Raw genomic sequence first — 16,609 nt, 5'->3', positions numbered from 1 at the left:
ACAAGACTAAAAATAAATAGATTTAACGAGATGCTTTACACTTAAATGCCTGCAGTAACTTAAGGCCTTCCCTGAAGAGATGAGTTTTGGAATAACAGGTTCCATGTTTGGTTTTCTCGGAGCTTGCGTGTGTTGGTTGCTTCATGCCTGAATGTAAGAATTGCTGTTTCAAAAAAAAGAATGGCTGTTTCGAAGGAAAATAAGGCCAGCACTTCTCGAGAGCTGCATGGGGTATTCTTGCAAGGCAAGAGACCACGCACTACAGAACTGGCTAGCCAGGTCTCCTCGGAGACCAATGCAGGAACCTAAGAATGAAATCTAGTTGTCTAGCCTGTGTAATTGCGGAGAGCTAAAGGAGACCCAGGCCATTGGGCAACTCGCCCACTTTTACGGACTGCTGACTTAGCCGATCAATAATTTGTGTTTCGACTATCAAGAACAGCGGTTCTTGGGGGGAGGGGCTAACCTGCTGGCTGAAGCAACTGGCAACGGTTCTCCCGAGCCTCCTCCCCACCCCCACCATCTTGGTCCACTTTTTCCCTCTCGGTCCTTGGACTGGACATCCTGATTCAAGAGGGCCAGCAACTCAAGCTCGAGAATAGCTCCCGCACCCTTCTACGTGACCTGCACCTTTAAACTTTCTCCATCCTAACCGGACCCCGGAGGCACCACCCACATCCGTCTAACATCACTTCCTTCAGGGTTAGAAAAAAAAAATCTGGGAACGCGAGGGGTAGGACTGAACCTCACTAGGGGAACGCGCGGACCTTCTGCTAGGACTCCGGCCCTGCGTCTGCTCAGCCTGGTGGCCCCGCACACCTACCACCATGGAGCTGCGGCCTCGTCTTGGGGCCACCTGTTTGCTGGGCTTCAGTTTCCTGCTTCTCATCACTTCCTCTGATGGACATAATGGGCTTGGAAAGGGTCAGACCGCGTTCTTATCTTAATCTTTACTCGTTCTGGGTTCCAGCCCAGTATAATCCTCTTCTTGCCCTAACACCGTTCTGCCTGTTCTGTCCTCTTAAATTACTCCAGATTTCTTTTTTTTTTTTATCCCCTCAGCTACTCTTGGAGTTTGAGGAAGATTTCTTGGGTTAGGGAGTAGCGGGTATGGGGAATGTTGAGGTGGGGAAGTTGAACTTGAGACCTCCACAAGTTGTTGGGGGAACGAGTCGCCCTTAAATCAGAAAAAGCATGTTTAAGAGCTCAAGATAGTGCACGTCCTCAAGAACCTTCACTTGGCAGGTCCTCAGGAACCTTCACTTTCCTCCTGGGAGAAATAGCACCTTTGGGGATTTAGGTAGGTAGAAATATTTACCCTGAGTTTAAGATTCCCCTACTCATCTCTTCCTCTCCACTTCCCCCAAGGAAGGAGGGAGAGAGAGGGGAACAGCACCTGCTTCTAGGGAGTTGAGCAAGGTGAAGCATAGAATATCTGGTGGTAGACCAGAATTGCAACTGTCCATGTTGCAATTCAGTCAATATGCCTTAAGAAAATGAATTTTTTGAGTTGTGGGGTCAGTATGGAGGATAGAAATTGTGGTCCCCAACTCCATTCCATTGCCTGTATTTGAATTCAGAGTGTATGCTTTTCTAAGTGGGTGAGTGGTAGCATGGATTTCCCTTCCCTTCTGTTGTTTTATACTTACCTTATGTGGATGCTTCTGCTGTTTTTAATCATTTCTTATTATCTTCCCATTTGGCACATGTATTGGTGGGTGAGGTTGGGTGAACATTCAGGCACTGTGCTAGGCACTTGCAGTGAACTCAGCTAACAAAGTTCCTGCTCACATGGTGCTTATATTCAAACCAGAGAGCACAGACACACTGAACAGTTGAATACATGACTTAGTTTCAGCTAGAAATAAGTGCTGGGGAAATATTAAACTGATGGAGTGGAAAGGCTGGGGAAGATGAATGAGTTAGCATTGCTTAGAAATATCACTGACAGCTTCTCTGAGAAGGCAGTATATGTGGGTTTCCTTCACAGTGATCAAACTGAATTCTGCTGGAACAGAAAGTTTTAAACAATGACAATCCCATTTAAAAGAGATTGCAGTATATTTAGTGTAAAAACGTAAGTCCTAAGGGAGACTGAAGAGTATAGTATTAGGAATGTGGGTGTAGTTCTGAGTTTTATTTTACTCTGCCACTGATCAGCTATGTGGACTCAGTTATATAAATTGCTTAATTTCTCAAAGATCAGTTCTTCATCTGCAAAATGGGCTTATTAATAACTGTTTCAGGCACTCACCAATAATTTCCAATGCTTGTGATAGGTAGAAGTAATATCTTGGAGCCACATGCTCAGTATCTTTATTCCTTTTTAGACATTATATTCTGTGTGGTTGTTCCAGTGATTGTTACAAATAATAAACTGCCCCAAAATTTAGTGACCTAAAAAAGAGTTTTTTATGCCCCAAGAGACAAGACACAGGGGCATAATAAAGACACAGGGGAAAGGTGTGTCTCCTAGCTCCATGATGTCTGTAGTCCCAGCTGATCTGTACTTCTTTGTGTAGTCTTTTTTGGTGTTCTCATGTGGACTTCCTCATAGTTTGGCGTCTGGATTCCAAGAATGAGGGCTCCAAGAGAACAAAGTGGAAATGGTAGCATTTTTATCATTCACCTTTACAAGTCACAATGTATCACTTCCATTATATTCTATATGAGAGTGGTGGAAGTAGGATTCCAACCCAGATGGGTTTGACTGCAGACAGACTTTATTTAGCTACCATGTTATTCTACCTCGTTACAGTGTTCTTTGTTTCAAAGGTATGGCTGCCTGCTCTGACACTTGACTATATTTTGTCAGCTGAGTGGAGATACTACTTTTGTAATGTCCTTAGCTTCACTCCCTGGTTAAAGCACGGCACTGAGAATCTAAAGCCACTTCTGCATGAGTTCGATTCCCGCCTGCCCCGGAGGTGACCACATAGTGTGGCAGACCTCTCCTGACCCACCCACTGCTCCCCTCAGCAGTGTACTTCGTCAATCTGCCTGTTCTGTTCCCCACTCTGTCTCTGGTGAAGGCTCTCACTGCCCCTGAGCCTCTGGCCTGTACCCCAGTTATGTATGCACAAATAAATAAATCTTTAAAAAAAAAAACAATTTCAGGATGAAGGGATTGGAATTATCTTGTAAATACCATATTTATACATGATCACTTTGCATTTTTCTTTTAGGATTGATTTATTTATACATACAGACCTGGGGTACAAGCCAGAGATGGAGTGGGGAGCTGAACTGGCAGATGGACTGAAATACACTGCTGAGGGGACCAGCGGGTGGGTCAGAAGGGTCACCTCCCTGGCAGGGATCAAATTCAGTGCTGCAGTGGCTGTGATAGCTTCATAGTGCTGTGCGTTAACCCACTGCACCACCAGGAAAGGCCTTCACTTTGCTTTCTTTTAATAATAGTTTATTTTATTTATTTAAAAATAATATAATAGTTTACTTTTTAATAATATATATTTTTAAACTTTAATTATTCATATAGAACTGGGGTACAGGCCAGAGATGCGAAGGGTGAGAGGATTCGCCAGAGGTGGGGTGGGAGGGCAGTGGGGGGCAGGCGCAGAGCAGGCAGATCTACGAAGTACATTGCTTAGGGGAGCAGCGGGCGGGTCTGGAGAGGTCTGCCATGCCATGTGGATCTCCTCTGGGGCAGGTGGGAATCGAACTCATGTGGAAGTGGCTTAAGCTTCTTAGTCCTGTGCTTTAACCCGCTGCGCCACAAGGGAGGGCCCTTTAATAATATTTTAAAGGAAGGAGCTGTTGACGTGGAAGCCTACAGTTCACTTTGCAGATACCTGACATAAATTAAGGTGACTCTAGGAAACTGGACTATTTTCAATTCCACATTTGTTGGCATGGGTGTGAGTGTGGGTAGTGCCAGGAATAGATGATTGTGGTAACAAGTTAAACATTGTACCTTTTTAAAGTTCCTTTTGAAAGGAAACAGAAAGACCCAGGTTTTCCAGATCTGAAGTGTTTCATTCTGCTTGGGGGAAGCCACATTCTTTCATTCATGTATTCATTTAGCCATTACTAGAGATGCAGTAAGATGGATGTAAAGAAAGTGGTTAAACTTTAGATCACCACCACTTAGGTTCCCAGGTCTGCCTGTTGGCATTTTAACCTTGGACAAACTACTTAACTTCATCTTCCATATCATGTAATGGGGATAATTAACATCTCTATCTCATAAGCTTATTGTGAGGATTAAATAACATCTGTAAAAGCATGAAAAACAGTACCTGACACAAAATAAATACCATGTCAGTCATTAACATTTTGATAATAATTTTTATAATGATTATATAAACAAAAAATGATGGTAGTGATCATTATGTGTTTTTAACTATGAGTTTTCAAAGAAATGTCATGAACTGTTTCATATTACACTTTTGACATACTCTTAAGCATGATATAGTAGAACAGCTAGGGAAGTGTTGTTGGGGTACTGGAAAAGTACCCAGGAATCAGGAGACCTAAATTCTGGTGTGGCTTCCTTTATGTTCTTGGACAACATCTTGCTTTTTCTAGGCCTTGCTAACATGAGAGGGTTGAATTAATTGGTCTCTAAAGTTCTCCTATCCAATACAGTAGTTTCATATCACTGTTAAATTTTAGGTTAATTAAAATTAAGCTCAATTTAAAACCCACCTCCTCAGTTGCATTATCCACATTTTAAGTACTCAGTATAAACACGTGGCTAGTGACGATCATATTAAACAGTGTAGGTATGAAATATTTCTATAATTGCAAAAAGTTCTGTTGAACATGGCTGCCCTGGGGTTTCTTAGCAATAATCTACAATAACTGTAATCTTTGTCACTTAGCTTCTGAGTAGCCCAGGTTTATGGAGAGATTGTTTTTCACCCAATATTGATATAGCTTCCCTTTCTTTTGGTTAACATTTGCCAAGTATATATTTTGTCATTATTTTACTTGGACTTTTGTAAGTCCTGTTTTAGATGCTTTTGTAAACAGCATAGAGGGAGGTTTTTTTTGTTTGTTTTTTAATTAACCCAAATCTGGGCAGTTTCAGTCATTTGACCGGCAAGTTTTAGCCCAGTTTACTGAGCCGGTCGTGTTTCTTTCATCTGATTTCTTTTGCTACTGTTTCCCCTCCATGCTTTCTCTGCCTTTAGGACCCTTTTTTTGAGGGTTGAGTATTATTTTTGTGCTTATTTTATCTCCTTTATTTTTAAATTAAAAAAAATTTATGTATACAGAACTGGAGCACAGGCCAAAGGTGCAGGGGTGGTGAGAGGATTCATAAGAGACAGAGCAGGGAGTAGAATGGGCAGACTGATCAAGTACACTGATGAGGGGAGCAGCAGCTGGTGAGAAAGGAAAGGTCTGCCACACCATGTGGGTCACTTACCTGTCCAGGGATTGAACTGGTGCTGAAACAGCTATAGCTAGCTTAGTAGTCCTGTGCTTTAAATTGCCCCACCCGGGAGGGCCCTTATTTATTTATTTTTTTAAAGATTTATTTATTTATGCATATAATAGCCTAGAGGTGTGGAGGGTGAGAAGATTCACCAGAGACAGACTGGGGAGCAGAACAGATGGATCTACTGAAATACATTGCTGAAGGGAGCATTGGGTGGGTCAAGGGAGCTCTGCTATGCCATATAGATCAGCTCCCTGGCCCAGGATCAACCTCATGCTGCAGTGGCTGCCAACAGTTTCATAGTGCTGAAAATTTTAATTCCTTTCACCACCAGGGAAGCCCTTTTTGCTGTTTTTAATAGAAAAATTATTGGTTCAAGCAAAGTGAAAACCCACTACTTGAGTATTAAATCCCATCTCACTATGCAACCTTTACCAGTGATTTCTTAAATAATCAATTTTCTTATCTTTATTGTGTTATTTGTGTCAGCTTTCAACATCCTCTACTTCTATATTGAAAAATCCCTTCCTCAACTCACTGCTCCCATTAGCAACTCCTCTCCCTGCCCCCCAGCAAAATTCTTTGAAAGAATTGTAGGTACTTGGGTTGTAGGTACTTTTTCTCTCATTCCTGTCTAGGGCTATGTTGATCTTGCTTTGCACAACCTTTCATCCTCACTCTTCTAGAAAAACTTGCCTTGTCAAAGTCACCATCATTCTTCAGTTGCTCAATCTAGTGGTCATTTCTGATTTAGCAGCAGTAGTGGAGTAAGTTGATCATCCTTCCTTACTGAAACATGCTAGAAATGCCTGGATTCTAGGATGCCATGTGCTGCTGATTTTCTGCCCATCTCACTGATAATTTCTTTTCATGTCCTTGCCTGGTACTTTATCTCCCTTAACCTGGAAATGCTTCATGGTTCTTAGACTCCTTCTCTATCAGTAATCACTCCCTTTGTGCTCTTATTCAGTCTCAGGCTTTAAATAATAGGCATGTGCTGACAACTTGGTTAAACACTTTAAAAAGTATTGTTTCCCTCCTACTCTTAACCACCAGTTACCCAATACTCTATTTCAGTGATATTATCTCTTCAAGATTCTCCTTTTTTTTCATCTTTTCATTCTGAGACTCCGTGTATACTAGTTTTTGTTTACTTTGTATATTTTGGTCTCTCCATATTTTCTCCCTGCTTACCTGCTGCAGTCTGGATAATTTCTGCTCTATCTTTCTACCTATCTCCAATTTGCTGTGTTAACTCATATAGTGACTTGTTTAAAAAAATGATCTTGTGTTTTGAGCAGTGTTAGGCTTTAGAAACAGTGAGTAGAAAATTAAAAACAAAAGGAGAAAGAGTTTCTAAGTCTTGTCACCTACCTAGCCTCTAATTTCCACTATTATTAACACCTTGCATTTGTGTAGTATGTCTGTTACAGTTGGTGAGCCAATATTAACATGTTATTATTATAACTAAAATCCATGGTTTACATCAGGCTTCACTCTCTTTGCTATACATTTTGTGGATTCTGACAAATATGTAAGAACATATATTTAGTTTGTTTGTCTGCCATAACAAATACCACAGATTGAAAGTGGAAATTTATTATCTTAAAGTTCTGGAGGCTAGAAGTTCAAGATCAAATCATTGGCAGTGGTTTTTTTTTTGTGTGTGTTTGTTTTTTGTAGATGGCTGTCTTCTGTGTCTTCATATGATGTTCCCTCTGTTTCTCTGTATCCTAATCATTTTTTATATATACAAGGATACTCCTCTTACTGGATTAGGGCCCACCCTAGTGACCTCTCTTTAACTTAATTACCTCTTTAAAGAGTCTGTCTCCCCAAACAGTCATTTTCAGAGATACTGGGAGTTAGAATTTCAATATATATGTGTGGGGGTAGGGGTGGGGAGAGAGCTTAAATTTCTTAGCCCAAAAAACACATATTCACTATTACAGAATTATACAGAATAGTTTCACTGGAATAAAAACTGTTCCACCCACTCATTTCTCCTTTATCTACGAATCCCTAGCAACCACTGATCTTTTTACTATCTGTTCCAGCATGTCTTACAGTGAAATCATATGGAGCTTTTCAGATTGGCTTCTTTTGTTGGTTTATGTGCATCTAAGTTTCGTCTGTATCTGTTGTGGCTTAATAGCTTATTTCTTTTTAACCCTGGATATCCACTGAGTTTGTATTTTAATAGCAGTATTTTTTAATTTCTTAAAGCTCTATTTTGGTGCCTTCATACATTTGTCTAATTTAACCTAATTTCTGTTTTTGTCATCCTTTACATTTGTCTAATTTAGCCTGTTGTATTTCTGTTTTTGTCATCCCATGAGTTATTTTTAAAACATTCATGCATAGTTATTTTTATGTCCTGTGACTTATAATTCTAATGCTGAAATTCTTAGGCATCTAAGTCAGCTTTTGCTGATTCTTTTTTATAATTTGTTACTTATATGTTAAGGGTCTACTATTTTGAATTAATAATGGTTCTTTATCATTGGCCATTGGGAGGCCTGAAGTAGGGAATACTATCCCCTGGGAAGATTTAGCTTTTGATCATCTGCAAACCAGAAGAGACTGCCAACTTGAATTACTCTAGTCTCCACAATAAAAATTTGCTTTCTGCTCAGCCTTACTTTTTGTTTGTTGCTCACTCTTCCTCCTTGTGTGTATATGTGTTTATTACTATGAACCCAGCATTGGACAATTTTGAAAATCCATTCGAGGATCTAGGACTTCATTGTTTTGTAGTTGGATGACAGACTATTTAGAAGACAACCCCTTTCACCTTACCCACCCCTTACCTCCCCCCCACCCCAAAAAGCAGGATTCATTTGTTTGAGTTTAGATACTGCCAGGTAGAATGATGTTGATCACATTAGGCATCTTTCTGGGCATCCTCCCAATTTTACTCTCACTTAATCATCTCTTCCTCAGGTTAGACTTTGAGCCTCAGTCACATTTTCTTTTGGCTAGCAGCCCATGCTGTTGGGAATGAAAAGTGGCATGGTTAATTTGCATACTGCTTCCTTATGCTCATCTACATTATTGCCTCTACTCCTTACACCAAGACTTGGACATAGGTATTTTTTCTTAATTTTCTAGGATAAGAAATTGGGAAATGGGGAGCTCGCTTCATTTACAAAATATCCCACATTTAATAGAAAGTGGAAGTTGACATCCCACTCTCATATCTCTCTGACTCTAAAGCTCTATTTTTGTATTATCTCCAATAAGTAATGATTTGTTAAGACTTACTCTTTTTACTCTGGAAATACCTGATTTATTCTGACAGTATTATTTGCATAATCTGTTAGATTACAAACACATGATTTAATTTGCTCTCCTTAAAACCTATGACGTAGGCAATGTCATCTCCATTTTACAGGCATGAAAACCAAGATTTGTGGTATGGGGATATCCATGGTTTCATGTACTTAGAACACTCAACCACCATGCACTTGATAGGAAAGCCTTTTAATGGGTTTCTTGTGAACATACCACTTTTTTTATTTTTAGGTCTTTGTGCTTTGTTCATATGTGAATGTTTATAAGACTCTTTCCTTCCAGGCTTTGGAGAGCACATTCATTGGAGAACACTAGAAGATGGGAAGAGAGAAGCAGCTGCCAGGTACAAGACATGGTTTAGGATTATTTATGGTGGTAAAACACTTTTTAGCCATCAACATAGTATTAATTTCAGGTGAAGGGTTATTCCAAGCCTGCAAGAAATGAGTTATACTTGCCTAACAATAGCAGTAATAATAGCTAACATTAAGCAGTTTTTATGTACCAGACATTGAATTAACTGACTCATTTAATTCTCATAACTTTTTTGCAGTGGGTACTATTCTACCCATTTTATTTTAGCAGTGAGGAAACTAAGGTACAGAGCAGTTAAACAACTTGCGAAAACTGCACAGCTATCAAGTAGCTAAGCCAAGATTTGGTCCTCTTTCTTAAGAGCCTATACTCAACTAGTAAACGAATTATCTAATGATCTCAAGTTACGTCATCTCAAGTTCTAAGTAGATGTAGTCTATGCACAGCCAACTCATAGAAAGAAGGAGAAGACTGAGCATGAGAGAGGGAAATAAACAGGACTCTAAGGACTTTCCATGCATTCATTTATTTACTCCTCACAACCTATGAGTTTGGTTCAGGCTGTGAAATAAGAACTGTTATTATTTTACAGGAGAGGAAATAAATACAGAATGGGTAAAAATTGCCAAAGTTTATTTATTTACATAGTTATGTGACAGAACCAAGGGTTGAGTATTCTCTACTGAAGGGTTACTAAAACCCAGTATCCGTGCAGTTTCGTATGGGGGAACTGTGTAACCTTCTTTTCTGAATCCCCCAGCCTGGAGATGTTGAACAATTGAAATGGTTATTAAATAAACAGCTACTGCGTGTAAGGAATGAAGAACTAGCATTTGTGAACTGCCTTCAGTGTTCTAAATATATAGTACTTACTGTTTTGCAGTATATAACGCTCTTTAAGGCCCATTACAAATGCATGGGCATAGTCTTTAGTCTCAAGACGATCGCTTCTGAGCCTTTAACAGCTGACTTAAATAGTCTCCGTTCTTGGAGAGCAGCATTAGGGTTTAGATGGCAGAGAGCTGTTTCTATAGCAACGAGAGCTTCCTTAAGAGTCTAAGAAGACAGGATGTGCAGTTTGCGTTTCCGGGTTGCGTCGGATGTGCCGTAAACCCGGAAGTTGTCACGGCGCGTTTGCACATGGCCGCACCGGGGGGAAATGCCGCTCGTCGTGTTTTGTGGGTTGCCGTACTGCGGCAAGAGCCGGCGGGCGGAGTTGCTCCGTGGGGCGCTGGCGGCCGAGGGCCACACGGTATACGTGGTGGACGACGCGGCAGTGCTGGGTGCGGAGGACGCAACAGTGTACAGCGATGCGGCCCGTGAGAAGGCGTTGCGTGGGGCCCTGCGAGCCGCGGTAGAGCGGCGCCTGAGTCGCCACGATGTGGTCATTCTCGATTCGCTTAATTACATCAAGGGCTTCCGCTACGAGCTCTACTGTCTGGCGCGGGCAGCGCGCACCCCCCTGTGCCTGGTCTATTGCGTACAGCCAAGCCGTCTGAGCGGGGGCCCCCAGGTGGCCGACACGGAGGAGAGGCGGAGCCGGAACCTCAGTGTAAGTTGGACCCCGCGCTCTGAGAAGGGCGGGAGAACACTCGTTGCCGGCATCCGTGTTCTCGGGGAACCGCAAACTGTGGATTCTGTGAATGGGAGCGCCCAGGACAGCGTACCTAAGGAACTGGGACCGGAGGAAACCAGGGCACCACATCTTCCAGCTGTCGTGACTCCAGAATTTGAGAACTCTTCAAAGCATATGTCCAGTGCCTTTTACCCTCCGGAACTTCTGGAGGCTCTAATGTTGCGCTTTGAGGCCCCAGACTCTCGGAACCGCTGGGATAGGCCCCTGTTCACGTTGGTGGGCTTGGAGGAGCCATTGCCGCTGGCGGAGATTCGCGCAGCCTTGTTTGAAAACCAGGCTCCTCCACCCCATCAGTCTACCCAGTCTCAGCCCCTTGCCTCCAGCAGCTTTCTACACCAGTTGGATCAGGTTACCAGCCAGGTGTTGGTGGGATTGATGGAAGCGCAAAAAAGCGCCCTCCCTGGAGACTTCCTTAAGCTTCCTGGTACCACGGAGCACCTGCGGTTTACCAGGCCCTTGACCATGGCAGAATTGAGTCGTCTTCGTCGCCAGTTTATTTCCTACACCAAAATGCATCCTAACAATGAGAACCTGCCTCAGTTGGCCAACATGTTTCTGCAGTATCTAAGCCAGAGCCTCCATTAAGCAGAAGATAAAGGAGAAAGCCATGGCTCTTAATCTGCACTGCTTTAATTTCTTTGGGAAGAATTGTCTAAAGGTTTGCAGAGCTATTGATGTGTGGTACTCAGCTATTGTGACTGATTTTGAGAACTGACATCAGAGATCTAGCTTGGAGGATCTTGGCAAATTTCTCTGAAGACAGAGCTCAGTTTGCTTAGATTGGGTTCCATGTGGGTTATCACACACCACTGGTTTCCCCCTTGCATTGGAGTTATGGGAGAACAGACTGGATGGATGATTTATTTTTAAAAACAATTGTGAGCAGAGACCGAAGATGACACAGTTCTGCATCTGTTCTGACCCTTCTGTCATTTCACAGTTTTTGGTACTGAATCATTTTTTGCTGCTTTCTATTCTGGGACCTTTGCCCACAAATAAACCTTTTGTTTCTGCCCTTGGGAAGCAAGTTTTGATTCTAGTGGAAGTGAAGAAAACATAACCACCAAATAATTTTACCTAATAAAATCTTTTAGAAGAAGAGGGTCTGCTGGAATCTCTTTCACTTTGCTGTAACTTATGTAATTTACTTATAATATTTTAGGTACACTGTCACTGTTGAGCTTTCCACTGCAATATATCTTTGGTAGTTTGAAGTGAGAGACTAGATACATGGTCTAAAACCTGGAGTGATATACACAACTCTGCTTTACATTCTGTATTTCAAGGCAAATATCGCTTTAAATGGCTTCCGTTTGTTCACTGATTTCATTAAATGGATGGTTGAATACTTGTAATTTTTCAAAGATGAGTTAGCTAGAGTCTTTGCCCTTGAGAAATTAAGTTTGATGTGAAATACAGTTAACAGGTAACAGTTTGGGGGGGGCTAGAGGATGATGACTGAATGCTTTGGCAGCCTAGAGGAGAAAAGGACTAACCAGCTGATGAGAAAAGGTGTTTGGGGGTAGGTTTCCTAGATGGTTTAATATTTGAACTGTCACTTTAGAGCAGGAACTAGCACAGGGCTAAAAGATAGGTTTTTTTTTAGGCTTTCTGGGCCATGGGGGTCTCTGCTGTAGCTTATGTAGCATTAAAGCAACCGCTTAAGTATACAAGTGGTTGTGACTGTTTCAATGAACTACATTGAAACATTAATTATATTTAATTTAACATTTGATTAGATAACTAATTTTAGGGTTTTTCAGTTTAAGAATGTGGAAAAAAGAATTTGTATCTCCTAGCTCTACAGAAGTAGGCACTGGACTGGGTTAGGTGTGTAGGCTGGTTTACTGACTTCTGCTCTAGGAGGAGGAATAGGAGTTTGCTAGATAGAAAGGAGGGAGCAAGATACTCTAAATTGCTTTGTAAGTACACAGAGGTATTGAGAGGATGGGCTGTCTTGGTGATGTTATTTCTTGCTCATCAGACAGTCTGGAGCATCTTTTCATTCTGATATATGGAAGGATTTGTGCTTGAAACAAATGTAGACCAGGCAACCACTAAAACCTTTTCCAGCCTAATTCTGGTGCCAAGTTGATTATTTGTATTTTGGATTGCCATTATACATTGGGCCAGACTATAGTGGTCAGAGAGATCATTGTTTTGTAGTCACACTAATGAGTAGGCTAGCAAGTGGCAGAATCTAGATTCTGTGTGGGTAAATTGTTATACTCTTGGGAGTCTTAGTTTTCTCAGCTATGTTATGAGATCATTAGTATCATCTACCTTAGGATTGTTACGAGCACTTACATGTGATAATACATGAAAAACACGCAGCACATAAAATTATCGTTAGCACATATAGCTGTTATGATTTTTATGTAGAACCTACTTCTTAAGTTTGCCCTGCTCATTTGGTTCACAAGCTTTCATGGGTATTATAGGCCCATGTGTCCTGTATTTATAGTAGGCCTTTGGTGAGGTGGCTTAATAATTCATTTGACACTTACTAAATTGATTGACTCACATGTATCTTTGCTATGTGCCTTGCACACAGTAAATGCCGTATAACTGCTGTCAATAATATTCTGTATGCTAGATCTAGGGGTTATAGATACAAGAGTTCCTTCCTTTGGGAATCTATACATCCATTGAGGGGAGATGGGTAAAGAATAGATTAAGTTTCATGTGGTAAGTGCAGTGACTCAAGTAGATTATATTCACTATTAAAAAAAAACAAAAAAAACTTTTAAGTCTCTGAAAGTACCAATAACTGCTATTATGTTTTGGTGTGTGCTATTATGTTACACTTTCTGTTCTCTACAGATTTGTATAATGTAAGCCATGGAGAATTTTATATCGGGCTTTTAATTTTAGCACGATACCAATGAAAAATTTTCACTGACATTTTAGTACATTATTCTTTGTCTTCATAAACTAGTCATTTTGCTCAATTTCAAGAAGTAAAATTACTAGATAGTAATTGTTTTGTCTTGTTTTTAAGTGGATTGCCCTTGATGGTGATTATCCATAAGTCCTGGTGTGGAGCTTGCAAAGGTAAGCTGATATTATTTCTCACTCATCAGACAGTCTGTAAATGTTTTCTCAAGTATTACCATTTAAAAAAATAATAACACTGACTCTGTTCCAGAATTACTGATTGCTTTAGGTCATACCAAAGAAATATATGATGTAAATTCCCTGCCCTTAACAAAGTTGTAATTATATTTGCAAGGAATTTTTGTAAGGAAGGTGAGGCAGTAAGATGTGATAGTATAGACTACTAAGAGCTAAAATCATCATACAGAGAGTAAAATTTAGAGGATACTAAAATCATGCACAGTGACATGAGAAGTAGGTGGGAATGAAATTAGAGCTCAAGATTATCTAACTAGCATGTATTCTTCCTACTGTACCACCCTGCCACTTACAGGTTTTATCTTGTTTACTGTGTCACCCTGAATGAAATCCTAATTGGAAAGGTGTATAAAATTTGTGTAAAAAGTATGTAGTAGTATAGATGTGTTAATGGTAGAGTATTGTTATTCCACTACTTATTCTTGAAAAGAAGTTATTGAAATGTAATAATTTTTTAATTTGTTAGCCATTACCCATGTTTTATAGATAAGGCAAAGCATAAAAATAATGAAGCAAATTACTCAAGATCATATAGCTATGCGAGTAAAGTATCAAAAGTAGGGTCAGAATTCAGGTGCTCTGATCTCAATGTTAAAAAGATTGATTTACATGAATGACAAACGAATTAAGGCATGAATATGACTGCTGTTTTCTTCTATTCCAAATCTTCCCCACCCACCCCACCCCCAGCTTTAAAGCCCAAATTTGCAGAATCTACAGAAATTTCAGAACTCTCCCATAATTTTGTTATGGTAAATCTTGAGGTAAGCCTTTTAAGAGTTTTTCCTTTTTGTTAATGATTTTAAATCTTTGCTGTTGTAGATTGGCATCCTGAATGATATAAAATATTCAGCAGGGGTGGCTACCTGTGTGTGTTTGTCTCTTCACTTTTAGGGTTTGTGTCAGATCTGATAGACATTTAGCTTTCACTTGTGGAAGCTGGAGAAGAGAGAGTGGATAATACTACTGTTAAGGCCCTTCATATTTAGTCTGTGATTATGACATATTTTACATCTTTGTATAACTGAACTAAAGATATAATCTCATGTGTAGGCCACAACTCCTTGTAAAATGTGATGAAAATAAGTACCTGCTCTGTTGTACTACCTTCCTATTTATGCATTAGGTATCATTTACATACTTCATGTAGATGACAGGTCTTGGAATCCTAAGTCATAATGTCATACCTGACAGAAGGGATTGTTAGGCTAATTTTACAGAAAGCAACTCAGATATGACAAAGTTCAGTGATTGAATCAAGATCATAGAGCCTAGTAAATGCTAAGAATAGGTGCTATGACCTAACTGTGCTGCCATTTAGGTTAGACTATTCAAGGCACTCAAGGCAAAATTATACTACAGTTTGAAGACATGACTCCATTAAACTCCTAAAATGTGAACCATACCATAAATGACAAAATTACCAGTGATTGCTATTGCTCTGCATATGAACTTTTCATCAGTTTTAAAATTAGAATCACTGCTCAGTGTTAACAGAAATATCTTCAGTGAACATTCTGCAGCTTTGGAGATTTCTTAAAAAGAAAGCTGCTTGTGTGGTTGAAGCTCTTCAAAGAACAACTCTACAATTGTAGCTAAAATGTCAGTTTGAATAATGTCATGCTTTCAGGAAATACCATGTGCAAGTGACTGATACAGATATTGGATTCAGCAATGAATAGAACAGTCAGATTCATATAGGGAGTTGAATATGAAGAGACACAAGTAAAATAAGTCAGATGGCAATTAATGCTGTGGCTGAAATTGAAGGATGGAGAGGGAATGTTTGCAATTTTTAATACATGGTTAGAAAAGGTGACATTTGAGCAAAGATTTGAAGCAACAGGAGCTATGTGGATAATGGGGAAAATGTGGCCAGACAGAAGAGAATTAGGAGCAACAACAAGCAGATTAGTATGGTTGAAAAAGATAGAACAAGGGACAGCCATGTAGCTAGAGGTGTATCATTGTGAGACCTCTTAGGCCACTGCTTGGGGTTTTATCCTGGGCAAGTGGGAAAGTCACTGACAGTTTTTGCAGAAAGAGGGGACATGATGTAACATAAGATTTACATTTACTAGGATGAAGAAGAGCCAAAAGATGAAGATTTCAGCCCTGATGGGGGTTATATTCCTCGAATACTTTTCCTAGGTAAGATGAAAGACCTTTTTTTTTTTTTTAAAGATGAAAGGTCTTAATCTATGATGTATAAAAAGAGTTAAACGAACCAAAGCTGTGATTCCATCTAGTGAACTATATGGGAGTAGCTAAAAGCCAAAAATGAACAAAAATCAATTTTAAGAAAGTGTGGGGGTGTTCTGAACACTGGAAACTCAAGTTTTAGAAAGACTTCTCTGATTTACTAATGCTTTTGTGAGCAGTATGAGAGTATTTATCATCCTTTACTCACTGAGCAGTCATTTGTGTCAGCTAATGGCAGCCACAGCAATGTGCCAGCACTGTAGGAAGAGAACCTGGAACCCCACGTTGTAGCTGAGTCAGTAGGATACTATAACCAGACAAATATCTTTCCACTAGCAATTTTATAAAAGATATTTAACAACTCTGTTCAGCATTCTGCTAGATTCTGTGGTGGAAAAACAAAAAATACAGGATCCCACTCTCATCAGGTTTAGGAAGGGAAGATGCCAGGAAGAGAGAACAGCATATGCAAAGTCATGGGAGAGTTGTGTTCAGGAACTGTGGGGAATCCATTATGATTGTAATATAAAACTCAAGGGGGCCCTCCCTGGTGGCGCAGCGGGTTAAAGCACAGCACTAAGAAGCTTAAGCCACTTCTGCATGAGTTCGATTCCCGCCTGCCC

The 16,609-nt window shown here is 40.3% G+C and overlaps 2 protein-coding genes across 2 annotated transcripts in view; both read left to right on the top strand.

Annotated features, from left to right (window-relative positions):
* The first annotated feature begins 713 nt into the window (after window positions 1-713).
* The window catches only part of TXNDC12 (thioredoxin domain containing 12 (endoplasmic reticulum)), a 19,463-nt gene continuing 3,567 nt past the window's right edge, over window positions 714-16,609 (top strand). The window contains exons 1-5 of the mRNA XM_004679009.2: window positions 714-924; window positions 8,981-9,041; window positions 13,651-13,703; window positions 14,475-14,548; window positions 15,866-15,935. Of these exons, the coding sequence (XP_004679066.1) occupies window positions 828-924; window positions 8,981-9,041; window positions 13,651-13,703; window positions 14,475-14,548; window positions 15,866-15,935 (355 nt within the window). The 5' untranslated portion in view covers window positions 714-827. The remainder of the gene's footprint in view (window positions 925-8,980; window positions 9,042-13,650; window positions 13,704-14,474; window positions 14,549-15,865; window positions 15,936-16,609) is intronic.
* Window positions 10,142-14,512, top strand: KTI12 (KTI12 homolog, chromatin associated (S. cerevisiae)). Its single transcript, XM_012722761.1, has 3 exons — window positions 10,142-11,595; window positions 13,651-13,703; window positions 14,475-14,512. Exon 1 carries the CDS (start codon window positions 10,173-10,175, stop codon window positions 11,232-11,234), a length of 1,062 nt encoding a protein of 353 aa, XP_012578215.1. The 5' UTR covers window positions 10,142-10,172; the 3' UTR covers window positions 11,235-11,595; window positions 13,651-13,703; window positions 14,475-14,512.

The sequence above is a fragment of the Condylura cristata genome, unplaced genomic scaffold, assembly GCF_000260355.1.
Source record: "Condylura cristata isolate star-nosed mole 26May11 unplaced genomic scaffold, ConCri1.0 scaffold00008, whole genome shotgun sequence".
In the NCBI taxonomy this organism is placed as follows: Eukaryota; Metazoa; Chordata; class Mammalia; order Eulipotyphla; family Talpidae; genus Condylura; species Condylura cristata.
Note: the sequence above shows the minus strand (reverse complement) of the source record. Positions and strands in the feature narration are given on the sequence as shown.